The 27,136-nt window shown below is 37.9% G+C and overlaps 1 protein-coding gene and 1 long non-coding RNA gene across 5 annotated transcripts; both read right to left on the reverse strand.

Annotated features, from left to right (window-relative positions):
* Positions 1 to 101: 101 nt before the first annotated feature.
* On the reverse strand, positions 102 to 2,520 carry LOC140537736 (uncharacterized). Its single transcript, XR_011977680.1, has 3 exons — positions 2,423 to 2,520; positions 411 to 632; positions 102 to 279 (listed from the first exon to the last, which is right to left on the reverse strand). It is a non-coding gene; the product is annotated as an uncharacterized lncRNA (long non-coding RNA).
* A 5,152-nt stretch (positions 2,521 to 7,672) lies between these two features.
* Positions 7,673 to 27,136, reverse strand: LOC140537735 (adhesion G-protein coupled receptor G2-like). Of its 4 annotated transcripts, XR_011977679.1 has the most exons (16): positions 24,454 to 27,136; positions 23,424 to 23,500; positions 21,683 to 21,785; positions 21,447 to 21,588; positions 20,356 to 20,478; positions 19,386 to 19,493; positions 19,251 to 19,296; positions 18,561 to 18,655; positions 18,322 to 18,440; positions 17,893 to 18,152; positions 16,214 to 16,310; positions 15,756 to 16,036; positions 10,988 to 13,075; positions 10,386 to 10,430; positions 8,337 to 8,703; positions 7,673 to 7,703 (listed from the first exon to the last, which is right to left on the reverse strand). XR_011977679.1 is itself a non-coding variant. In XM_072659955.1 (14 exons), exons 2-13 carry the CDS (start codon positions 23,476 to 23,478, stop codon positions 12,972 to 12,974), a joined length of 1,533 nt encoding a protein of 510 aa, XP_072516056.1. In that variant the 5' UTR covers positions 23,479 to 23,500; positions 24,454 to 27,136; the 3' UTR covers positions 10,399 to 10,430; positions 12,932 to 12,971. The 4 variants fall into 4 exon arrangements, 3 of the variants coding, with proteins under 3 accessions (XP_072516054.1, XP_072516055.1, XP_072516056.1); XM_072659955.1 differs by lacking the exons at positions 7,673 to 7,703; positions 8,337 to 8,703 and having other exon boundaries at positions 10,399 to 10,430; positions 12,932 to 13,075; XM_072659953.1 differs by lacking the exons at positions 7,673 to 7,703; positions 8,337 to 8,703 and having other exon boundaries at positions 10,375 to 13,075.

Below are 27,136 nucleotides of genomic sequence, written 5' to 3' on the forward strand. Positions count from 1 at the left end.
TCTTCACTGTGTTGCATGACAACAAAGACAACTGTCAGAAAGCTACTGACCGCAGTTGACCTGAATATGTGGTTCAAAGTTTTTGGTTTGCTTACCTAATAAATATTTCTGTTACTTTAAACATACTAAACAAAGTCCCACACATGTCTTTAACATACAGCAGTTTTTTCAACTTCTTTGGAGCAGGACTGTCATATTTTGCCTTCATTAGCTGCAGTATGAGATGTTTTGTGCAGTATGTGACATTGCATGTGACAGGCTGGATTTGTTGTGAAGTATCTTGTCAAAAAAAACAACAAAAGAATTGATGATGATTAATGATTAATACAGCAAATATTGAATCATTTCACTTTTTAATTTCCATTAAGACATTAGAAATGTATGTATGAGGGTGAACTGCGGTTGCTTACTTAACATAAAGGCAAGCTGGGTGCTGGTGTTGTTTAGTATGCATATGCTCTTGTTTGCTAGGCTGCTTAAGCTTGTGCTGTTACTAAGACTGTCGCATTGTATGTGGCATGGCCATGTGTCCCAGCTACACTCCAATGCAGTTACATTTTCAGAAATGGTAATGTTCACTGAGGAGGAGACCGGGATGTTCATGTAGATGCTCAAATTGGTGTTCTGGATTACTGCAAAAACAGAAGAAATAAGGAAACAAACAAAATCTTACCAGACACTCCTGTAGATACCAAAACAAAAGTCTGTCACTTCACTACACTACACTGCAAATTTATTAAAGGTGGTAATTGCTACATATCCATAAAACACAGTAGTGATACTCTACATCTTTTATTTGCACTGGGTTCATTTCAGTAGTTTCAGTACATTTCAAATGTAGTACAATTGCTTACATTTTAAAAACAAAACGAAAAACCTCCAACTGAGAACCTGCTTGTCTAACTTCTAAACATCTCTTTGATTGATGTAAAACAGACATTTTTAAAGTCAACATTCAAAAAACATTGTCCTTCAATATTTTATTCACAACAATCTACACTGGCGTTAGGAGTTCGATTTGTACATTATAGTGGTAACTTTTGATTAGAAATCTTTGCACTTTCCAACAGTTCCTACCTATGAAAACCAAATATAGAAACCTTGGTCTCACCTAAAGTGAGAGAAATTAAATAGCACTACCTTGTGGGTTAAGACAGAAGGGCATTAAGGTAATCTCTAAGTCAAACAAGGGATTTAACACATGCTAATGATTCACTACAAAAAAAAAAAAAAATCAGACCAACAGAATTTGTAACTTTTTAAGTCAGAGCAACTTAAAATGTAAATTAACTAATTAGAGTTTTTTGGTTTAACATAAAAACTTATGTAATTGTTATGACCCTGTGTGTGTCCTCAGCTGGCTGCTAGTGAAATAGGTATGGCAAGCAGGTGGGAGGTACATTGATTAGGGGATGCTTTTGGGGTAAATGTGGACATGCCAATTTTGGTAATTGAGACAGGTAGGGGTGGGATTGCTCAGATCCAGAGTAGACTCCCAAGGGAGATGATAGATCCTGGATCCCAGGATGGAACTTGGATTGTTGTAATCTTGACCATCAGACCACCTTTATTGTACTTTTTCCTCTCTTCTCTATTGTGTCTACTGTAGATTCTGGAGAGTCTGGATGACCTCGGATCAGGAGTGGTGATCCTTATTCGCCCTAGACATAGCTTATTGTATCTATATCTACTCATTTCTGGTTTTCCCTTTTATATGTTGTGATCTTCTACTAACTGAGCTGCAGCTGAAAAAATAATTATGTTTTTTACAAAGTGCCTGCTCATCAAGAGACAGGAAATCCCCACCCAATAGGAAGGCCTCCCCCCATGTGATAGAGGGAGTTCTAGCCTGGAGATACAGTAGCCACATTGAGCGGGACAAACACAGATGAACCATTTTACATTTTTTAAGAATTTCAATTGCAGCTCATTTACTAATGTTTACTAATGTACTGATGTCTCAATAAAATGCATTGTTGACCAAACTGAGATAAGAAGTAGACAATTGAGTTAGAGATTTCTGAGAACTCTGATTCAGTTCTGTAATCAATTAATTTATCATTTGAAGTTTAACTCTTTTTACAGTGATATTAATGAAATAATAAAGTATTTATATATTTCTAACTGAGGCTCTACCACATGTTTTCACACTGCCACTAACGCAACACAATTGGACGAGAAGGTTAATAGATAACTCGGTTACTTAGCTACCTAATCATGAGAGATTGAGGGCAAAATTTCACTCTCTTGGTATCCCAGTGTTGGGATGTACTGTACTGTTTCTCCCAAGCCTACAATTCATAATGGAAATATTATAAAAAGCATCACTTGGTCTTCATTGCCAAAACAACAGATTAATAAGTTAAGTTACCGCTCATTTAGTGTAGGCTGTTTAAAATGAATTGAAATTATTTGATTGTACCTTGTATCCATGATGAACTGTTATCACAACCAGCACTGATATCTGTGACCAACAGAATTGTGAGGACAAAAAAGAGGAGACTCATTTCAGCAACTGCCTGTTTACCTTCGTTCCTTTAAGAGCTGTGAAAACTGTGGTGAAAAAAAGAATGCCTGGGTTAATCTCTACCTGTCATGGCCTATATTTAACACTATTTAACTAATTATATATGTATTGGATTTGAAACACTTCTCTGGAGAACAACCTAGAGAACATTCGACTGTATCATCAAATAAACATAGTTTTTAAACAAGACAGCTCTCATTGATATGTTTTAGGGACTGAACTTTTCTGATGTTAGAGCCAATGCTCCCCAATGCTTTACTAACCTAAAAAGTGTCACAGGCACGTGTTTAAACCACAAACATTTTTTTAACAGTGATATAAATGTGCTTTGTGTCCTTTATGGTCGCTCTCTCCGAATGTACTTTTTGTCTCCAAATGCGAACAATCAGCCTAAAAAGCTCAGCCTCATATCACGTTATTTTCCAAGAACCTAGAGTAGCACTTTCCTCCCAAACACAAAATGAGTATTCTGACCCAAAGAAAGGCCCAGACTTACCAAAAACTTCAGGTTGAAGACACATCTGAGCTCTCACGCTGTCTAGTACTGCGAAACTTCCAAGCAGGTCTACTGGAAAGGAATCATTGATGTCACCCATTCTTCTTTACTGTATGTTGTTCCTGCCATTCATTTGACTAGGCAAATTACACCACATCATGAGTTCAATTTAATCACTTCAGATGCGTAATGGACAAGACAGCTCTTATTTAACTGTTTACTTTATTTAAATCGACTATTGCAGTTTTTTGGAAACTCCATGGGCATTTTGGGCTCCATGAAACAATATTGCACTGCGCCACATTTACTCTAACAATTCTGCCAAAATACTCAATTAACACTTCTGTCAGTCCCAGGCCCTTAGAACTGCCCTAACTTTCCTCCTCTACAGCACCCCTGAATTTAGGTATTACGAGGACAATTTGAAATGCCACAATAACATGGCTCCTGAAAATAGCCTTCTTCTTTTATACATGCAAATAACACAAATGCAGATGAAAAGCATGCCAATGACTCCCATGGGATCCCCTAATCACACAACAATCCAGGAAGAAAATCTGCTTAAGGAAACATGCTAATGCCCATTTTTTGATTCAGTTGACGGGACAAAGGACGCTTTGTGTTGGTAAAGCATAGACCTAAACCAGAGGAACAGAGACCACTTTCTATACAATACAAACTGATCTAATATGCTTATCAGTAAATTGTCTCTTAGCGTTCTGAATTCACCTAATAATAACATGAGCTTTTTACTGTCAATAACTCCTGAAGTGCCTGTTTTACTTATTTAATTTACACACACACACACACACACACACACACATCACTGCATATGTATTGCATTTTACTATTAATATAGTAACTTCTGGACCTTAATAACCAAGTCTTCTTGCACACATTTGTATGTGTATATTTGTTGTATTTATGGTCTTTGTACTTGTTACTTTTGTTAGTTAATTAATTGTTCTTGCACTATTGACTTATGTCCTACCTATTCTGCACTGGACATTTAGCCTAACAGTGGTTGGTTGTACTGCACAAGCCTGCATTTGTATAAGGACATTAAAGTTAAAGTTGAAAGTTAAGTTGTAAAAGGGAGGGGACTATGGGTTGGAGTTAAGGTGGCTTCTGCTTTGAGCAAGACGGCCAGATGCCTCCTTTTTATTGTTGAGTTAAAGTGAGGTGATGGGAGGTGGTAGGAGCATAATCTTTGTCATGGAACAAAGAAGAAAAAGTTTGAAATTAATAGACTGTTTGACTGGGAGAGATTTGTTTTGTTGTTTTCTCTTTCATGTCCAAAAATCAGTGGCACTGATGATTGCAAAAAATGGTCACAGCAACTGTCATCATTAAAAAAAAAAACAACAAAAAACATTGCATATACTGTATGTCTTTTAATTTACCAGCATATTTAATACATCAGAAATGTATTTATTCAGTTTGTTTTGGGTAGCTATTGAGTAGAACTCAAGTAGAGTAGAGTTTTTTATTTAAATAATTTCAAATTTATCTGAATGTATTTTGTATGTATTTTTCTGATGCATGCAGTACTCAGATACTCCACGAGGGGAGCAGAAAACATGTACCTAAATGTATTTTCTTTTTATATGCCATATATATAATGATGCATTTGGCTATGAAGGACATAGTTTAGTTTAGCTTTTGGTAATTAATGTTTCTTAGATAAGGGCTGCAGGTCCAGGGGTTCGCGGACCCAGGGAATTGTAGTACACTGAGATGCTGGAGCTGTCGTCTCGCTGCTTACACGCGATCACTCAGGTTTGTTGACGGTGGAGCAGATAGATGCTGGTGTTCTCAGGGTACGCCCGTGTCCGTGTTACCTTCTGGCTCTCTCCTTTTAATTATGCTGTGATAATCACACCTGCCGGAGTCGTCAGACATACCCAGATGCTGATTCTCAACATTCTCTGCACTCCATAAAAATTCTCTTAGAACTAACTTTTCTCTCTTTACCTTCTTCGAGTAAATGGCTACCCAGCCCGACCTGCAGGAAGATTGCCCGCTGAGGTCCCCTCTACCTGCATCTAACCAGCTGCCACCTACCAGTCCGGCCAGCGGGTCCCCCCCAACCCGCCACCACCCATGGCTCACCCGCCTGCCGCTGCTGCCTGTTTGGTGGCCGTGCTGAAACCTAGATGGACTCGTGCCTGTCTGACACTATTAATATCACCACTATCAAATTTCTGTTGTATCTGCTTTGGTAATTTTTATCATTAATGTTTAAATAGTCTGGCCAGAGGACGATGGGTCCCCCTTGTGAGTCTTGGTTCCTCCCAAGGTTTCTTCCTCCAGCTCTGAGGGAGTTTTTCCTTGCCACTGTCGCCGTTGGCTTGCTCACTGGGGTCTTTGACCCTTCATGTTATTCCTCTGTCCTTTATTAAGTACTAATTATGTAAAGCTGCTTTGTGACGACAACAGTTGTAAAAAGCGCTATACAAATAAATTTGACTTGACTTGACTTGACATTACATTTCCTGGGCTTCTCAGCATGTTGATTAGACATTAACTAACACAGTGTCAGCTACATGTACCGAGATTTGTATATATTGTTAAAGGCCTTTGCATATTGCAAGCACCCATTCAGCTGTCAACTGTCAACAGGCCAGCCATCTATCTGATAAAGAAGGCATTAGCCTCTGGAGCTGGGGCTATGGGTTTGAGTCCTACCTGGAAGAGCATTAGGGCATGGCTACTGCTCATTATTGCATGTTTCTTAGAAAGAATCACTGATAATTGAGCATCACAGTTTTAAATTAATTCATTAAACCATCTCATTTGGCACTAACAGGGTAAAGCTTTCATACAGGCTGCACCAGTAGTGCCTCCCAGAAGCAACACTAAAGCTATACCTCATTTCTATCATATAATATAGTTCAACACAGCAGACAACAGTGTCATTATACACACAGTACAGTGACCAAAACCAAAAAATGCAAATATCCCTGGTACTAAACCTACGATGGATCTCTGTTAGATGATTTGGCTGTGAGACAAAGGGAAGCACACAAGCATGTTTTGCTCAAACCTGTTTAACTGCATTAAAAACGTGGTATTTCACCCAGCCATACACTTCTGCAAGAGGCTACAACAAAAATGTGTGTCAGACCTCTGAACTAAATTCCAATCAAAAAGAAATACCCTGAACTTCCACATTAGAGTGAACACTTTATTTTACAGCACAGATCAAAACTCTGAAACTGTACAAATCTTACAGTAAATAACAGTGTAGTAAGTACTATCAGACCCACTGCACCAGTGTTGCTTACAGCCATGGAATCATTCACAGCCAGAGCGCCCTCTATTGGTTAAGGGAAAAGCTGGACAGTGAACGAAAATAATCAAATGTAGTAATTGTATTTTAGAAGTTTTTGTATTTAAATGCACTTTTATCATCAGTCATTTCTAAAAATGTATTTTCTCATTGATATTTGGTTTATATGTGGAGCTAGAAATGTATAAACCAGGTCGGATAGACGCTTCTTTTCCATCATAAATAAAGCTATAAATAACGAAATTCCGTTATTCACATTGAATAATCTAGGGTGCTCTAATGGATAAGGTACAATTTGTACTTAAACGTACTGAAACACACAGCACAGCTGACAGAGAGAGAAACACACGAGTGCTGTATCAGAAAACTAAGGGTCTGAGGGTCCTAAGCATGTTCTTCAGTTCTTATTCCACTGCTTTCAGTACTGACTCCAGCGCCTCCACCATGAAGCTAAAGGGTGGTAAAGGGTGATGGTTTTAGAGTGTTAGTTTATCAGTGAAAGGAAGCGTTCACTGTAGTCTAAAAGTTTAAGGTATTTTATAATATAATTTTATTCGAATTGCAATTACAATCATAATTCAGTTGTTAGATCTTACACACCCCTGTTTCGTGGAGGTGTGGGAGTGCAGACCACACTGTATCAAACTGTAAAATACAACATTTTAACATAGTTTAACAGGCTTAGTACCAGTGATATTTGCATTACTCTTTGGGTTCGTGTACTGTGTCTAAGAAAGAAAGGCCTGCATGAACACCCTCAGCTCCCGTCACACGAACAACACGTCAGTGAGGCTCCTCAGGTGGGGCTCCAAGACACAGTACCCAGCTTTAGAGGCTGATGCAGATCAAATTAGACCACTGAGCCACACAAACCAGCATCTTCCAAGTCTACAGATTTACTGCTGACACAGTTATTCTGTTGCCTTATTTATTAGAACACTGGACAACACAGCACACACAGAAATTATTCTCAAACCTTTGGTCATATTGCTACTTACAGCAGAAATGTAAAATCTTCAATATCCGGGTGTAATCCATGTTACTGGGAGGCTGAGGCTGGTGGAGTGCGTGAGCTCAGGGTTTCTGGGCTGTGGTGGTCTGTGCTGATCGGGTGTCCGATCGGGTGTCCGAAGTCCAGTATCGATATGGTGGTCCTGAGGGAGCTCTGGACTAGCAGGTCGTCTAAGGAGGGGTGCACCGGCCCAGGCCGGAAACGGAGCAGGTCAAAACCCCCGTGCTGATCAGTAGTGGGGTCGCACCTGTGAGCGGACTCTGCAGGGCAGCCTGAGCAATACAGTGGGACCCAGTCTTTTACTCTGTAGCTACACGGGAGAGCTGCATCTGATCATCTTGTCATTTGTCATTTGTGTGCGCTTAACTCAACTGATCTGAGGAAAAAAGGGGAAAAGAGTAAATATTAAATAAAAGTCAAACACAACTTGAACCAGAATGGAGCACAAAGTAAGATGAGCTAAAATGATGTATTTAGAGAGAATTGCTGGAGCTTTAAAATGAGCTAGAGTACATTAAACAAGACTTTAATCTTAATCTGGATCTGGAAATATCAGTAACATCATCTTTTATTGTCTTAAAAACAGAAAAGTTTATTCTTCATGAACTTTGGTGAAAGATTAATGTGAATCTGTGTGCACTTCTACAAACACAACTTTAACAATGGATCAACAACTGTTGATAATCAGTGAATTTCCTGATAAAACATCTGCAGTCTGTGTCCCACTGTCTCCCTCAGGCTGCACTACAGCGTCCTTTCTGAGGTGCGATCCCACTAATGACCAGCATGGGGGGCCCTGACCTGCTCCGTTTCTGGCCTGGGTGGGTTCACCCCTACTTAGACAACCGGATAGTCCGGAGCACCCTCAGAACCACCATGTTCATACTGAACTGATCTGTATGAGGAGCTATACACGTATGAACTAGGCCATAAAGACACTACTTTTCAATTACGAATAACAGAAACACACGAAAGAACTAGTCAGACTGAATAATCTGGTCAACAGCACCTTCACAGACTTAGAAGACAGGGCTTCATGTGGTCCAGTGGCCTAATGGATAAGACCTCAGCCTCCAGAGCTTGGGCTTGTGGGTTCGAGTCCCACCTGGGTCGCTCTGAAAAGCACACTGGTTAAGAGAAGCTGCGAGTTGTTGTCACGTTCTAGATAAAATTCCCTTTACATTTCAGTCATTTAATGTAAATCATTATAGATTGAAGTCTTTCTGCACTTCGTAAACTACTGTCCAAAACATACTGTTATAATAATAATATAGCTCATAATGTAACTGTTTATGATTAGACTGGAAGTGGAATTAAAAAAAGCTTACCTGTAGTTGAGCTCACCTGCTTCTTTACACATTCCACTGCTTCCGAGACTCCAGTTATGAGAAATGACAATATGATTATGATATAACCCAGAAATATAGAATATAAGACATATTCTGATTCATTTTCATATGTAATTTAACACCCCTAAACAGCGCAACACTCATTTTCAACACCACGAGCTGAAGCACTCATTTACAAGCTACTGCAGCACTAGGATATGCTAGTATCATTTAAACCCCCCAAAAAGACCTCAAGGGGGCTCAAACCACCAACAAATACTGAGAGATAATCAGAAGTGGCGAGTATGGAAGTATAAATACTTCATTACAGTACTTAAGTAGATTTTTGACGTATCTGTACTTGAGTATTTCTGTCACTTAATACTTAATACTTTTTACTTCTACTCCCTACATTTCACAAAAATTAATGGCCCACGCTGCTGTTAGTGAATCTGAATCTGTGAAAGCTTCGGTTCGTGTGAAAAATGAAAGAGCTGAGCTTCGGTTCTGTAATAATGTGATGAACCGCACCGACAGATAACCTCCAACTGACACACTGGTGTAGCCTAGACCCTCTGCCCCCATCACACCCGATTTATTGGTTTTGCCCTCCTACGTGCTGAAGCAGATATCTGAATAAAGAGCTATAAAAGTAAGAACCAGGTCGTGAAGACGCTTCTTTTCAATCATAAATAACAGAAACCACTATTCACACTGAATAATCTAGTGAACAGCACACCCACAGACTTAGCAGAGAGGGCTTAGTGTGGCCCAGTGGCCTAATGGGTAAGGCATCAGCCTCTTGAGATGGGAATTTTAGGTTCAAGTCCCACCTGGGCCAAAAAAGGGTGAGCTTTCCTTTCTTAAACTTGTTAATTATGGTGGCATAGTAGCCAATCCCATCAAATCACTGACATTTCTCAGGACTGATCACCTGTAAATGAAGCAATTACAGCTCCGTATCTCATCTTATTTTGGACCTCATGTTAACAGGGTACAGTGTTCACACATGCTGCACTAACCGAGCCTCCCAGAAGCTACAGAGTAAAAGACTGGGTCCCACTGTATCGCTCAGGCTGCCCTGCAGAGCCCGCTCACAGGTGCGACCCCACTACTGATCAGCACGGGGGTTTTGACCTGCTCCGTTTCCGGCCTGGGCCGGTGCACCCCTCCTTAGACGACCTGCTAGTCCAGAGCTCCCTCAGGACCACCATATCGATACTGAACTTAGTCAGGACACCCGATCAGCACAGATCACCACAGCCCAGAAACCCTGAGCTCACGCGCTCCACCAGCCTCAGCCTCCCAGACACGTGGATTATGGTTGTCGTACCATGCACATTTATTTCTGATTATTTTAAAATCAATTAAAATCATGAGTTAAAATCAATGATTAATGGAAATAAAATCAGCAGATTAATCAATAATGAAAATAATCATTATCTGGAAACAAAATATTTAAAAAGTATTTTAAAATATTTATTATTTAAAAGTGAGACGTTTCACATACACTTTCATTAATCAATATTTTTTTATTTTATTTTTAATTTAAGTTTTATAATTTGTTTTAATATTTTTTTGTTCAGCAAAAAAATCTTTTAATTTCTTTAAGGGTCGACGTATAATCATAAATATAATAATTAAAACATCAACAACAAGAGGAAGAATTGTGAAATACTGTATACTGTGATACCGTAAAATCGTGATATTTTGTGAGGAGATTAGCATACCTTAAAAATCTCACAGCTAAATCCAATAAGTAACTAAAGCTGTATCTGAAAATAAAAATAAAATAAATAAAAAATAAATTCAGTCATTAAAAAAAACCCTCGTCTTAAATTCTTTAAGGATTTAGATAAATACAGGAATAACGGGTTTAAACGTCCTAATGTAGCTGTTCAATAAAGCTGTGGTAATATGAAAGACGCAGTGACTACACATTACCACTAGAGGGAAGCACGACCTTACAAACTGCAGCTTACTGATGGGGTGATTATCCTGATGTGGGATATTTCTCGCACTGGGGTGCGTCCCCTTTGAAGATTACTCCACCCTAATCTAAAAATTGACTTTTTAGAGACGTCATGTGATTTTGATGACACGTCTTGACAGCTCGCCTTTTATTTTATTCAGGAAGACCCACATCAAATTAAATGTAGGTGTCGCACAATTGGCAGTGAGAGTGTTTAGATATCTCTCAACACAAATAACATGTACATCTAGTGAACAGCACCTTCACAGACTTAAAACAGATAGGTCTGTGTGGCCCAGTGGCCTGATGGATAAGATATCAGCCACCAGAGCTGGGAATTACACACAGTAAAATACGCACAGTATAAACTGCGCATGTGATGTCTGAAGGTCAACTGACATCAGTTGCAGTGCTGGTTGCTTGTCTGTCCATTCTTGATTGGTTCTCGCTGCATTTACATTTGGATATGCTAAACCAAATAAAGATGAAAAAAGAAGAGGAAATATCTATAAAAAATAACATTAATATCCTGCAAGTTCCCTTCAAAGAGGTTTAGTAACAGAGTACTTCTCCCTTAGAAAGGTTTTATGGCATTTTCTTTCAATGCTGATAAGATATCTTTGATGCTTTATGACGACTTAACTATCCCCCTGCATTCACCACAAGGTATTACAGAGGGTGGTACACTGTACACCATACTAAAGCTGGGAATTGTGGGTTTAAATCCAACTTGGGTTGCTGTGGCAGGTCCACTGGGATTAAGACAGTGGCTGCAGGTTGTTGTACTTCATAAACCATTGGTGCCCAAAACTGTTTGTGCAGTTCATGAATATTCATGTGGCTCTCTCCTCCAGCACATAGGATGGACTAGCAGGTAGTCTGTGGAGGGGTGATTTGTAGATATCCATTTACATTATTACATTACATTATTATTACAGACTAATAGAGCCACGCCATCCACTTCCTGCCATTTTTCTACTGATATTTTGTCACTTCCTGGCTCAGAAGGAAGTTAAGAAACCTTTTAAACTTTCAATGCCACAAGGTGGCGCTAAACATTAATCACCAAGTCAAATCTAGCCCAAAACAGGTTGCTGTTAGAGTTTATCAGAGCCCGAGCACAACCTGATGCCAAACCCAAACACGGGCCGGGTCGGGCTGAGGTTTCCTACTACTTTCCTCGGGCCCTGACGGGTCAAGCTCAATAAAATGGTCTGTGACGTAGGCCTATGTTTTTGCATACTATTTTTGAATTTGATATAAAGCTATGGCGTGATAATCACAATATAGCAAAGCAAACGTTGCCATGGTCGTAATTTATTTTTTAGACCTTAATGTCTAATAGCTTTTTAAAATTTGTTTTAATTAGTCTACAGTTTGTTAGATAGGCTATTAAAGACCTTTATTATCTTAACAATATCCAATGTTATCTAGGTTTCTTTTGCATGTAAATTATGATATCATTGTTGGCCTATTGCATTTTTGCATTTTGCACCTAGGCTTAATAAAAAAAAAAAAAAATATATATATATATATATATATATATATTCAGACATCATTCTTGTAGCCTATTCTGCCAATATTTAGGCCTGTTGATCATTGTTCGTATTGTTGGTGGTTTAATCATTTGGAGTTCCATTCTTAATAAACAGTTTTCTTAAATAATAGGCATTGCACTGTCCATTAACGTCATTCTAGACAGATTTCGGTCATTCAAACAACTAAAAAGGTCTGTTTAACAGTCTACTTACTAAAAAAACATCGGGTTTGAATCCACTTTGGCTCATAACGACAGTTTATGGGGCGGGCTAAACTCGGACAGAACGTGCACAGACAGCGTTGGGCCTGATTTTTTGGGCCCAATCTAAGCTCTAGTTGTTACACACAGGTTTTGGGCCACTGTTTGCAAACATCGAAAAGGCACCACTATACCACACCACCAGTGACCAGTGACCCATATTATTTGGGTCGTGAGTCATGTTCAGCACAGCAGTGATAGTGATGTAGGTATCAGGTATGGTTACACTGCTGGTGTTTCTGAACACTCTGTACAGTTTTGTTTAAGTAGTTGATACGTTCTGTAGCAACAGATGCCCTAGAGTATAATACCTGTATACCTAAAGTGCACCTGTATGGTAGGTGTTCCAGATTAAATGGTCAAATATGGTAGGTTAACAGAGTAAGGATTTCAGGTGAAGACTGGGCAAAGAAGCACAAAAGATCTAGTGCTTAGTAACAAGATATAGGCAACCGCAAACAAGGTACAACCAAGTGCTAGATGCTAGAAAGAGCAAAAAAACACACAGTATAAACTGCGCATGTGATGTCTGAAGGTCAACTGACATCAGCTGACCGCAGTTGCAGTGCTGGTTGCATGTCTATCCGTACTTGATAGGCTCTGGCGGCGTTTACATTTGGATATGCAAAACCACAGGAAGATGAAAAACCCTGCGGGGAAAAAAAGAAGAGGAAATATCTGTAAATAAATAACATTAATATCCTGCCAAAAGGTTTAGTAACAGAGTACTTCTCCCTTAGAAAGGTTTTATGGCATTTTCTTTCAATGCTGATAAGATATCTTTGATGCTTTATGACGACTTAACTATCCCCCTGCATTCACCACAAGGTATTACAGAGGGTGGTACACTGTACACCATACTTAAAAAGTGCAATATAATGCATGTATCCAGTACAATGACAGCTGCCTTAAAGTCCTTTTATGTCTCTACCAGCTTTGTGCATCTAGAGACTAAGATTTTTGCCCAATCTTCTTTACAAACTAACTCAAGCTCAGCCAGGTTGGATGAAGAGCGTCTGTGAACAGCAATTCTCTTTGATCTATGTCATTCCACTGTGGCTCTGGCTGTATGTTTAGGGTCATTATAATGCTAGGGGTGAATCTCTTTCCCAATTTCAAGTCTTTTGGAACCTCCAACAGATTTTCTTCCAGGATTGCCCTGTATATAGCTCTATCCATCTTCCCATCAACTCTGTCCAGCTTCCCTGTCCCTGCTGAAGAAAAGCATCCCTACAGCATGATGCTGCCACCATGCTGTTTCACAGTGAGGATGGTGTGTTTAGGGTGATGAACAGAGTTACTGTTTACCACCATACATAATGCTTTGCATTAAGGCCAAAAAGTTCAACTCTGGTCTCATCTGACCACAGAACCTTCTTCCACATGTTTACTGTGTCTCCTATATGGCTTGTGGCAAACTGCAAACTGCACTTCTTATGTCTTTCTTTCAACAATGGTTTTCTTTTCTTATGTCACATATTTCAGATTTGATTACAATTGTGAGAACTATGTATCATTTTCATTCCACTTCATAATTATGTGCTACTTTTGTTGGTCTATCACTTAAAATCTCAATAAAATACATTTAAGTTTGAGGTTGTAAGCTGAGAAAATGTGAAAATGTTCAATAATATAATGAATAATTTGCAGAACCTAGCATAGCTTAAAACATTGTAATTACAGTTGCAGTCAAAATTATTCAATCCCCACTGCAAGTCAGGTTTATTAGCAAAATAAACAAACTATATATATATGTATATATCATTTTAAGAAAGTACTAGTTTTAGTACAAAAAAGAACAGCATTACTCAAAATATTCAAAAAAGACAAGTAAACAAATGTTATTTTGGACTGTAAAACTTGCTCTAGCGTTCCTCTGGGAAGTGACTTGAATTTTACATTGTTGAATTTATTTTGTAAGATTGTTAAATGTGTTGCACTTTATTTCTTTTACGTAAATTATTTCATTTCTTGTGGTGGAAATGTTATGTTTGACTGTTAAGCTGTTAGCACTAAAGAATTTTCTGTTACAGAATAGTGCCCTTACTGCATTCTATGTGTTTAAGAAAAGATGATTAAAGAAAATACTGCAATATAAAATAATTCTTTTTTTCATTATTTTGGAGAAATTCTTTTCATTTCTAATACACTCACATTAGAGTAATCTAAAAATTAGTTGTTAGATGAATCGACTAATCGAAAAAGAATTATTAGATTAATCACAAAAAAAAAGAATCATTAGGTGCAGCCCTACAATTCAAGTCACTAATTTTACTAATTACTGATTATGTAAAGCTGCTATACAAATAAATTTGACTTGACTTGACTTGACTACTTTTTGGTTTGCTGCTGCAACCACCTCCTTCAAATCCCTCCAAAGATTTTTAATGGTGTTCAGTCAGGTGACATTGACAAACACTCCAGAATCTTCCTGGAGTTCTTCTGAAACCAAGCCTCGGTGGACTTTGAGTCTGGTGGACTGAGACACAGTCCTGTTGGAAGGTCCAATGACACCCAAGCTTCAGCTTCCTCACAGAAGGCATGAAAGACTGGCATTAGCCAGTCCACATTTTTGATGTTTTATCTGAAGCACACCTGACACAAATAATGAAGCCATTGATGTGAGCTCTAAAAAGGGATTCTATTCAGGGGGCTGAATTATCCTGATTCTGCATTCTGTGTTGGATTTGGAAAGAGGAATTGCTCTTGTTTGATTGGTTTATTGCATACTGCTGGAAGTTTGTACTTGTATTTTGCTAATACACCTAATTTGTAATGGGTGTTGAATAATTCTGATTGCAACTGTATTATCTAACCAGATAGTGTTGCTGGATAGTCCTATCACCCACCTCCTTTTTCTGGCTAACCCAACGTCAGGAGTAAATGGAAGTGATTCTAAAAACACTACAAGCTAACGCTAGACTGAGAGGGTAATCTCCACCTGATTGTCCAGGCTTCCAGGCTTAAAAAGCTAGTGGGCTGGGTGTAAAATTGCCAAATATGGGGGCATTAATAAAATCATATGTAGAATTTTTTGTTAAATGAAGAAACAACATTGTTTGAGGTTTACGGTTTGTTTATGGTATTAAACTCCTTTATACAACTATGCCAAGAAAACCCCTTTAGTCTTACGTAGGGCACCCTAAATCTGCACCACTGCCTTTGTATGATCACACTTTAGCCTATCGTCCTGTTTTGCATGTGATTTTGTATGTTGTCTTGAATACAGCCACGTCATCATTCCAGTTGAATAAGATGGCTCAGAAAAGTGATGTAATATTCTTAAAATAAAGCACTGTATCACCAAACAAACAATGTGCTTTTGCTCACCCTGCAGTGGGTTTAATATGCAGAAGAGGTAGAGGAAGACTGTGATAACTGTGTTATAAGCGAAGAACCCCACACTCCAGCAGATGCCTAGTAGACAGGTGATGCCTAGAACTGTGCACATGCTCTTGGCCCAAGGTTTCATTTGTTGGCCTGGGGGCACAGAGTGCCGGCAGAAGATAGTCCGTGCAAGAACCACCAACAAGCTCAAGTTAAAGGCAAAAACCACACAGAAGAAGCCAAGAACTGTGATGTTTCGTACAACGTCATTGGAGATGTGGCATCTTTATGTGGTATAAAAGAGAGAGAGAGAGAGAGAGAGAGAGAGAGAGAGAGAGAGTGATGTCAATAAAAGCAGTGACAGTTTCTCCCCCAATGTTCTCCTCAATTTATTCATATATATTTAATTATGATTATGACATGGTTTTACTATGTTTAAAGGAGAGTTGCTGTAGGCTTACCCTTGATAGGATGTGCTGTTCATTAAAGATGAGCCCACATTCAGATAAATGTTTCGGTCAATGATGAAGATCAAAGTCACAACAACAGCAGGGACACCTAAATAAAATATGATAGTATTAATACGAACAATTTAATAGCTATGACGAAATAAATAGCGCCTGGATTCATCTAACTTGTTTTAAAGTCACAATATAAATGCAAAAGTTTGGGCACCCTTGGTCACAATTTCCATCACTTTGAACTGTTAAGTGAGTGGCTGATGAACTGATCTCCAAAAGGCGTGAAGTTAAAGAGGAAACATTCTCTTCAACATTTTAAGAAGATCAGTGTTTTATTTGTCCAGTTTTAGAGTAAAATGCACGTTTTGTCCGAGCCCACCCCGCCCCGCCCCATAAACAAGATAACATTGGATATTCTTTAAATAATGAAGGCCTACAACTGTAGTCTAATCAAAATGAATTAAATAGGCTATAATCTGGTGCAAATGCTTAGGTTGCTGCAAACGAATAACACTATTGCACACATTCATCTTGCCTTAAGGTTACAGCATAAGATAAAAAATAAACTACAAATAAAGCAACATTTAGCAGGCTACACACAGCACTTCACATCAAGAGTAACGCTGACAAGTGGAGGAGCTCATGTGTGCACAATGTGTAGGCCAGTGGTGCGTGAGTATAACAGTCTTGTGCAACCTGTGCAATCTTTAAGATCACAGTGTAATTAGTTACTTTGCTATATAGTCATTATCACCCCATATATGTTTTTATATGTTAAAAATAGCATTAAAAAACAATAGTCCCATGTCACACACCATTTGCTTGAGGCTGACCCGACAGGGCCCGAGGAAAAGGAAAAGCAAGGTGATACAAATTTCAATCCTTTTTTAATGAGTGATACTAACGAAGCAGGAGAAAAGTATTTTCAGGTAGCCATTTGGGCTGTAATTAAGAAAAGTCAGTTAACAAGATGGACAAGGTAGAAGTCAAGTTGAGGTCTGGAAGACCAAGAAGGTTTTCAAGAGAGCTGCTTGTAGGATTGCTGAAAAGACAAAGGCCTTCAGGAATATTTAGCAAACTCTGGAGTGATGCTGCCCTGACACCAGCATAAATATGACCTTCATGAAAGAAGATTCATCAGGAGAAAAACATTTCTGTGTCCTCCCCACAGCATTTAACATCAGGTTTTTTAAAAGGAACATCTAAACAAGCCTGATGCATTTTGGAAACAAGTTGTGTGGTCTGATGATGTTAAAATAGGACCTGATGTTAAGCAGTGAGGATGTTAAATGCTGTGGGGAGGAGAAGCAGAAATGGTTTTCTCCTGATGAATCTTCTTTCATGAAGGTCATATTTATGCTGGTGTCAGGGCAGCATCACTAACAGGGAACATTTTCCTTCTTCTTCAGCAGGATATTAATCCTAAACATACCTTAAAAACACAATGGGAAATCTCATTGGGGAGCTAGCTAATAAAACTTTCCATGATCCTCACAGCCCCCAACCTAGACATCATGAGAAATCTGCAGATACACCTCATAAAAGTAAAAGATTGAAAAATCCCCAAAGTAGAATTAAATCAGTGTTTAGAATCTAGGATACCTACAAAAGGGGGAGTGTTACCTAAGAACTAACTGGAATTAGGTCATATTCATTTCATGAGATGATGTTAAACTCACCCCAGCCCACCAGGCTCAGTTTGAGTACATATCTCCTGATGTGGATGTTGAAGACCCGCACCAACAGCAAGTAGAGGTGGAAGCCTTCAATAGCCATCCAGGTGAAAGTAGCCAGCAGAAAATAATGAAGTAGGACTGCCACGTAGATGCAAAAGACTTTATTTTTAATGTAATTTTGAACTATAAAATGTAAATTTAAAAATATAAGAGCCACAGCCAGACAAATATGGATCCGCTGAGACTGATCTGCTCCTGCACGCCTTTGAGAAAAAAAAGAGATGGTCAGGGCATGGTGGTTTTAATGTAATGCTAACTTTGTCTGCCTTTAAAGTTTACCTTTTCAAATGACTGTCAGATGCACAGAAGCGTGGAAGTTGCTGCTCTATGCAAGAAGTAGCTCTATAGAGAACATGAGTAGAAGCCGCTTACCATTTTATGAAGTAGAGGAGAACGGTGATCACCAGAAACAGCAAAGACAGACTGCATCCAGTTAGAGAGATGTAGGTCAAATTTAGTTGATCTTCCTTGGAAACATTATTGCCTGGTACCTGAAAATAATATTGGGGAATGTTTAACATGTGTATCACCGTTGCAAGTACTGCAATTTCTGTGTGTGAATACATGTGTGTGTTTGCAAGTGTATGTGCATGAAATGAATGAGATTGTACCATCAATATTGCAAAATAGGTTAGGTGATTACATAAGCAGTGAACCCAGTCTTCTTCTATACTCCTGATTGTGGAACAACCAGTGTCTTCAAATTCTGTTAGACAGAAAATAAACTTAAAATGGAATTTTTTAAATAACAAAATCGAATAATATTTTTATAGCAAGATGCCACGGTGCAAGCCGTTTCTCTCCCATGCTTTTAAGAGATAATCTTGCCACAAATGGGAGATACTAGATGTGCGGCTGCAGGGGAGCTACCAGGGATTTTGGGCCCCATGAAAAGATATCACACTGGGCCCCACAATTCTAACAATTCTGCCAAAATACTCAATTAATCCATTTTTAGGGCCCCTTTCAGTCACTGGCTCTTCATCCTAACCCCCATACCATGGCCATGTGTGGTTGATTGGATATTTCGCTTGATTTAGTAAAGAAGTGTTTTAAATAAGCCCTAGTTTGTCAGACTGTATGTAGATAAATAATGAGGAAACATCCTCGAACATTGTTGGTGGACCTGCCATTACCAAACCAAGACTGGAACACAGGCCAATTCCAAAAGCCTAACACATACCCAACCCACTAGCAACAGCCCTTGTCATAAATGGTGAAACGGGGATGGTAACTTCAGGAGAACATGATGCTGTTGTGATACATTGGGAAAATAAGTGTAATGTAGAGTATCAACTTACCACTGGATGTGTAGTTGTAAAATACACACTGTAGAGTTTTGTTTTCCTACAATAGAAATAATTGGAACTGCAATAAAAAAGTAGACGAGTGAGGGATTAAAGTTTGTGTTGTACGATCGGAAAGAGCATACTTACGACATTTACAGTCGGCCCCACACGGACTGAGATTCTCACACGAGACGTCAGCCCTGAGACCTTCTTCCCACTGACACTCACGCCAATAATTCTGTTATTGATGATGTTCTGTGAATGCAGGAACATAAAATGAAATGTAAGACGTGTCCAAAATGATGACCAGAGCATGTTTTTTTCCGCACTCGAACAGAGGTTAAAAACCTCAAATCAATTAACTTAACGAGGATATGAATAAATGGACACATAATCAAATTGATATATACAATATTATATAGCATTTCGTAACTTCATGTCCCTAAAACCTCTAATCAATATTCAATACAATAATAATAATATTCAACCACAAACCTTAAAATACATTCTGATGTCTGTTTTACAGTATTTCAGGCTACAGTGATGAATTTCAACTTTATTTGATATGGTAGTGCAATTGCTTAGAGGCTGCATTGTATAAATGGATTTTTATTATTGATAGCTACATTCAAGTACACACTACTACTACCGCAAATATTACTCCTCATAAGAAATAAATAAATACATAAATAAATAAATAATACTATACATATTAAAACATCTAACATATTTTTAAATAACAATATTTAAATTATACCATATTATTATTACTCTTTAGCTCTTTCCATAAACTTGTATGTAAACTTGGATGTAAATACATTATTCACATTAATTACATTATCCTCTTGAGACCCTGAGTCCTCATATTGGGACATTGCATTTCTTTGACCCTTTGGCCTCACATGAGGACATTGTTTTTTGCAAAAATGACTTCCGGTACAAAGACTAAGTTTATTTTTTAAAACTGGTTAGGTCCTACTAATCCCGAATAGGAGAAATTAAATAAGACAAATTAAAAATTCACACCAAACATCCTAAAATATTAAAATATAAAATATGAAACATTTACTGTTTGCTGTAAAGCCTGTTGGGTTTATAACAACTTATTTGACAGTACCTTAAATTGTTCAGGTGAGGTTATCAGACAGAAGACTATTCTATTCTCAGGTTTCGCAACAATCTCCTCTGGTAAGAAGATCTCCACTGTTCTGTTCGGAACATCTGAGGAAACTGGGGCTGCCTGTCACACATAAACAGCATGACTTTACACATCAACTTTACAGACCATTGATAAGATGGATAAGGTGTTTCTAATGTAAAACTCATTTCTGGAAAAGCAGAAAGATATTTCTGTAAAATGTAAATTAAATAAATAAATAAAAATCTGTAACATTAATTTCCCTCTACCTATATTTCACTTATTTACTTAGTTTTACTGTTTTGGCTAACCAACATACTTGTATTTTTTTGTCAATAAAAACAAGATAGAGCAGCCATAGGAAACAAATAAAATATGAGTGAAATATACTGAAGTCAAGTCATTCTGGATCAGTTGCAAGAAAGACCAGCTAGGAGGGAGTGGCAGTAGGTCTTGAGGAACTGATGAGGAACTGAGCAAGTATCTCGGTGACCTCCCAAGAGACAGAGGGTCAAATTTTCCAGATATTGTTGAGGTGAAATCTGCTTGACCGAGACTGAGTTTAGAATGATAACTGGACATCCACAACTACGCCAAGGCTTTGTGCTTCTGTAGATGGAGTTTCCAGGGAGTTCTCAAAGGGCATGGCAAGATCGTGGTATCAGCATTTCATTGGTAGGAGAACCCATGAGGGTAAAAAAGCACAGGACCAAGCATCTAGCCTTGTGGCACAGTCGTGGAGTCTGTAGGATATGTGCTTGCTTGTTTATTTGTATATTCATTATTCATTATCATATATTGTGATAACTAGTAAATAGTACATTAAATAATAATATTCATGTATTTTTAATGGCTGTCATTGAATTAATATTAATTCCAATATTTATTAAACATAGTTTTTCAGTGTACATTAGCAAAGCAATTAGACAATGATTGGAAGTTGTCTTTCACTCAAGTGCAGTTCAGTAACCTGAGAAATATAAATGCAGATCATGTTAACAAAAAATTATCATCACAAATGAATAAATGCATAATAGTGGAATAGTTTAATTATGCAAACAGTGTCTTACCATGGTGTCATTGGCATGAACAGTAATATTTCCAGACTGTTCAGCTGTTTTGTGTAGGTATACAGTGAGGTTTCTTGAATTCAGGGATTGTGACAGTGACTCTTGAGTGTTTTCGAGATTCTTTTCTAAATCCATGATAGACCTGCATGGAGAAGCATAAAAAGTAGAAACATGTTCTACATATTTTAACTGTTTAGTGTCCTCTGTGAAGTGACTGTTGATGTTGCAATCCTAACCTCATAATTTCTTTCAGGTCAAAACCTTCCAAATGTTTATCCATTTGTAGCATTGAGTTGAGAATGTTGATACTACTGTAAGCATCTGTCAATTTGCCACACTCTGTAAAAGATCACAAATAAGAAAATTCACAGCATACAAACACATAGCACACATTATAAAAATGTGAGTCAGCTAGCACAATCACACATTAGCTGAGCAAAACTCTGGTTTTCGTCATCAAACACATAATTAAGGCTCTATAAGGTTACGTGAATATTTTACTAAATCAGCTAATCAATGTTACTCATCACGCTGAGAATACAGTGGATGGCATTTACAGTTTACTAGCTACTTATATTAGACCATTCTCAGACAAATGTGACAGACGTTCTAATACCCTGCTGAATAATCCAGCTCAGGACCATATTTTGCTAGTAGGTGGTGTCAGCTGATCTAAGCTGGTCCAAGATGGTCTTTGATCTTTCCCCTGTGGAGAATCAAGCCTGTGTTTCAAAACTTAACATTACTGTAATGTTAAATACTTTACTGTCCAATGTAAACTAGGCCTACACTCTCATTTAAAGGTAATATAGTTAGTATTGAATCCATGCAGCTGACTGCTGTATGACTAGCTGGCGGCTAGATGCCGTGGTGTCCACAATTCCCTTTCTTTTTGTTGCTAAATGAGTGCCCAGGTGTGTTTTTCTGTGTGATATTTAAGTCCTAAAAGTGCTATTTATTACAGTAACATTTGCGCTAAATCATACATATCGTCACTAATGAGACCACTGCCCTGCCTTACACATTTATAGCTGGTCACCAGCAAAAGCTTTGCATGAACTAAATTGCATTTGTATTAATTACATTTTACAAATTATTTTTAGAAGATATTTGTTTAGTTGTATGTGTTTAGTTATATTACGTCTGTCTCTTAAAGTTGCATAAATGATGATGATGATGATGATGTGTGTGTGTGTGTGTGTGTGTGTGTGTGTGTGTGTGTGTGTGTGTGTGTGTGTGTGTGTGTATCCCTGGGTGTTACTGAGGTAAGTTTCAAAAATAGGTCACATTTTCTGCAAGTTTTTAAGGACATATCAAATGCATTCACAATTTTCCAAAGTACACTAAATAACCTTGCTTCTAAATTTATCCAGGGTGCAGTAACAGCATAACTGATGACATTCCTTGGACTGAATCAGAAACTGAAGCAAAAAAACTGTTAAAATATCTAAAAATATATATTTAAAAAAAATATATATTTTTTATTAAAACAGTTTACTCAGTCAAAAATCTGGATCTATAGTTTTTAAGATACACAGATAAAGAAGAAAGTCATAAGGGATTGCCAAATTGTTAAAGTAACGTCTGGTTTTGTCTGGTTTAGCACTATCAAACAAACCTCAAGTGTGCATCAACTCCAGTAGTTAAGACCTGAAGTACTGTTATTCCTGGTAATCTCAATGTAAATTATATACAGGACGTCAAAATTGTTTCTCTGTGATCTCCAATTCAAATCAGTTCATCCGTGGTTGTGTTGTTTTAAAATAGGTCACAAACACGTCTTTTCAAGGTAACGACAGGGTGAAGAACAGGGCTATTGTAGGACTGGCCCTTTTTTTGGAATATGTATTGGGAATACAGCAATTCAGTCAGGTTTTTCAGAAGACACGGTTACTTTTAAAAGCACATTTAAAAATGTTTACCACTAAATTATACAAAATCTTTTAAAAATCTTTAAAAAACTCTTGGTTTGATTACCTTCACTGAAAACCAGTAGAAAAAGAATCACTCGAGAAACGTCCTCCTTTCTCATTCTGGATTCAAACTGAAACAAGCTAAATAAAAAATAAGTCAATATATCATGAGATTTCACCGTTTAATGATCTTTAGATTGACCTTTTATATAATTACTTCATGTATACATACATCTTTCTTTTCTTTTCCGTTCTTCTAAGTCAAAAGTGTTGTTGTTTGGGTAATCACTTAATTAACTTGCTTAATTAACACATGATCTTTGAGTATTATGACAGAATCATTATTCATTCAAGGTAAAAATAGTAAGTACAAAAAATGCTCATGATCAGACATCAGTCCTATTCTATTTACTTTACTTGTGTCAAGGCATAATGAAGATGCCACGCAAAAACGTTGTATTCACATTTTTGCTACGCTTTGAGGATTTGAATTTTTCTTTATTGTTTTAAAAGAATTTCTAATGAATGGACCAATAGAAACACTCCAAAAAGACTTGGAATAAAATCTTTTTACATCGACTTCCACTGAAAGTAAGAAAGGTTTTTCCTGCTCCCGTAAAGTTACTTTTTTGGATGCGTGACTGCAACTATAAACAAAATTATATGGCACCTGAAATAGACAGCTATCAGATGACCCTGTTGTTAATGTAGAGAAAGTGATGTTTTGGTATTTAAAGGTTGCTTAGCTAGACATTTCAAATATAAACAACATCCTATGGTGCCCACAGTTAAAAAATCTGAATCTACTGGTTTAAATAGAAATGGCACCTGGGCAAACTCTCAGACTAGATATAGTAAAACTATAATTGGATTCAGTAGAGGTTTTACATGCTTCTAAGCAAAATACTGCTATAAAGTCTCTTATTCAATAATGCAAGTAGCAATGCAAATGTTCAGTTAAAATGTAGCTACACTCAACAACCCTGAACTAGACAGTGTACCTGTACACATACTCTGATGTCCTTGTTAGCTATCTTGATCCAACAAGAAAATGAATGCAGAAACATAATAATTAAACTCAATAATCAACTTACCTTCGTGAGTTTCAGAAGTTGTACATCTATGAGGGCATATTTTCAGGACGTGTAAGTAGAGACGTGTGACAAGTCTAGAAAACACACTGCAATATTACTAGTATTTCTCCTTTCATTTTCTGCTCTGCAATTCAAATGATGCATTATTCAAATTCTGCATATCAGATGATTCCAAAAATATATATATATATATGCAAAATAAGAAAACCATGAAAAGAGAATTAAATATAGAAGGACAGGTTATAATGCACTGAGATCAGTATTTAATACAAAGTATCGCTGAAGACGTAAAAACAACAAAGAATCAGCTATATTTCACAGTTGCCTCAAGCATATCTGACTACCTTTATAGAGAGTTTAACTAGAGAGCTTCAACACAACCATGAGGGGGGCTCTGTCACCAGCACTGGTAGGTTAAAAAAACAATCAATGGGTTTCAGTAGAGGGCACTCACACACAACTGCAGATTATGAATGGTCCTATGGATTAGAAACATGTGTATCTACATAGATAGTCTCATTTGCAAAACACATACGTATGTCAATATTTGTCCTGACACTGTCCTGACACTGACATTCTAAAATATATTAATCTATACTGTAAACATGTTGTCTTTGTATCTGAATGGCACATTTGATATAAATAAATATTATAAGTCATTTTAGTCCTTTCTTAGCCAGATGCAGTTGATGCCACAAGTTATTATGTGAACTTCTGTGATTTACTAAACGACTGGAGTTTAAGATGAGACACCTTGGCAGTAGTTTGGCATGGTCAGTACTTGTACTGACACAGCTTGTACACACTTTCTGTTCCCAGCTAAGAGTCACTTTAGGTCTTGTTTGAGGCGTTTTCATCGATTCATCGAAATGCTGATGTTGATGCCACCGTCCTTCCATCTTCAGCTTTTCTACAGATGGTGTGATGGTGTGGTACATCCAGAATTTGCTGGTATTTAATTAAATAAATTCTGGAATGTTCTGGTGTCACTGGCTGCAACACAAGCCAATGATCAATCCACCCCTAGTGCTTAGAGAGAGACAGTTGGAGAGAAGTTCATGAAATGTCATGAAATTCTGTATCTTTTTCTCCATACCTAACATACCTTTACCTATCATAGCTCACTATGGCCAAAAATATTGTATATTAACTATTTTAAACATCTAAAGCATTTCTTTTCAGACTACACCAGGCAGTTAGATGTTCCTTTGAAAATGCCTGATGCTAAATTCTGTGGTTAGGAAGAAGGAAAGGTTTTCTTCTGATAACTGTCCCATGATGGTTGCACGGTGCACCACCACTCCAGAGCCTGATTAATCTCCGGTTTCTGTTAGGTGCAATTTTGAATTACATTATGAACTGATAAAACAACTACATTAATATGCGTTCCTGCTTTCTTATAGCCTTCTTCTGCTTTGTGGACATAGATTATTTTAATATGGCCAGCTGCTTAGAGGAGCCCATGGCCGCTGTTGGGACAAGGTTTGAGGAGTCAGGTGGCCCTATCTTACACCCTGTGCAAGGCAGGTTGCGTTGCTTATTGCTATCTTACACCCAGTCAACAGTCGATTTTCATGCCTTCTGCCTGTGTTGTTTAAATAGCAACAGTGCTTGCGAATATACGTGCGCAGATGGGCGTGGTGGTCTTGAAATGAGGTGAGTTCACGTCATTTTCTGGCGCATTGCTATCTTGGCAATGGAAAACACAAGTGCGCCACTGACTGAAAACAACCTAGGCAGATGTCAATTGTCATTGCAGAAGTTCATTGCTGTGAATTGGCAGTGAATTGTCAACACAGGCATGTGCCCAATGCACCTACACCCCCACTTTGCACCATTGCAATAGCAATCCGCCAAAATCAGACCGCACCTGACTCTTAAAGGGAATTGCGAGTGACATGCTGATTGGTTTATTGCACGTTACACCCAAAACCCAGCCATGAAAAATTAAAAGACTTGCCTTTTGCATGTTTCGAGCTGTGCAAGGCGTACTTTTCCCATCGTTACGATAGCAAAGACACACTGACATGCCCTAAATCAAGCTGTGCGATTGACGGGTTGCCAAAAGATCGCCTAAATAGGGCCCAGAGTGTTTATCATGCTTTATAAGCATGATAAAGCTTTGGCCAAGCTAATTTGGCCAAGCTAATTTGCATGGAGCTCCTATACTTTTTGTTCCCACATGTATCCTTAATGTGATGCCTTCTAGAGATCAGTTCATCTTCTACTCAGTTACCTACACACAGTAACAGACTGGGGTGCCTAAGGATATGGGCCTATATACTGAGTACATATGCACATATGTGTAGTAATGAGTATTATGTCAATATGTCAAAATATACAAAGCTAACTCAATTTCAAAATTATATTTATATTAATTTATGGTTTAAATTTGTGTTCCTTTCTTCTTTCTAGTTCTGACCAGAGGAGGATGGGTCCCCCTTGTGAGTCTTGGTTCCTCCCAAGGTTTCTTCCTCCAGCTCTGAGGGAGTTTTTCCTTGCCACTGTCGCCATTGGCTTGCTCACTGGGGGTCTTTGATCCTTCATGTCTTACGCTATTTCTTCTTTTTGTCTCTGTATTTTATTAACTACTAATTATGTAAAGCTGCTTTGTGATGACAACAGTGTAAAAAGCGCTATACAAAGAAATCTGACTTTACTTGACTTGACTTATATGCATACA

Source organism: Salminus brasiliensis, chromosome 17, assembly GCF_030463535.1.
Source record: "Salminus brasiliensis chromosome 17, fSalBra1.hap2, whole genome shotgun sequence".
Classification (NCBI taxonomy): domain Eukaryota; kingdom Metazoa; phylum Chordata; class Actinopteri; order Characiformes; family Bryconidae; genus Salminus; species Salminus brasiliensis.

Coding starts and splice junctions, on each gene's coding strand:
- LOC140537735 (XM_072659953.1), bottom strand. CDS start 23,478: ATGAGAAAGGAGGACGTTTCTCGAGTGATTCTTTTTCTACTGGTTTTC. Junction 19,297..19,385: donor TGGGGCCGACTGTAAATGTC/GTAAGTATGCTC, acceptor TTTCTATTGTAG/GAAAACAAAACTCTACAGTG. Junction 16,311..17,892: donor ACTGAGCCTGGTGGGCTGGG/GTGAGTTTAACA, acceptor TATTTTATTTAG/GTGTCCCTGCTGTTGTTGTG.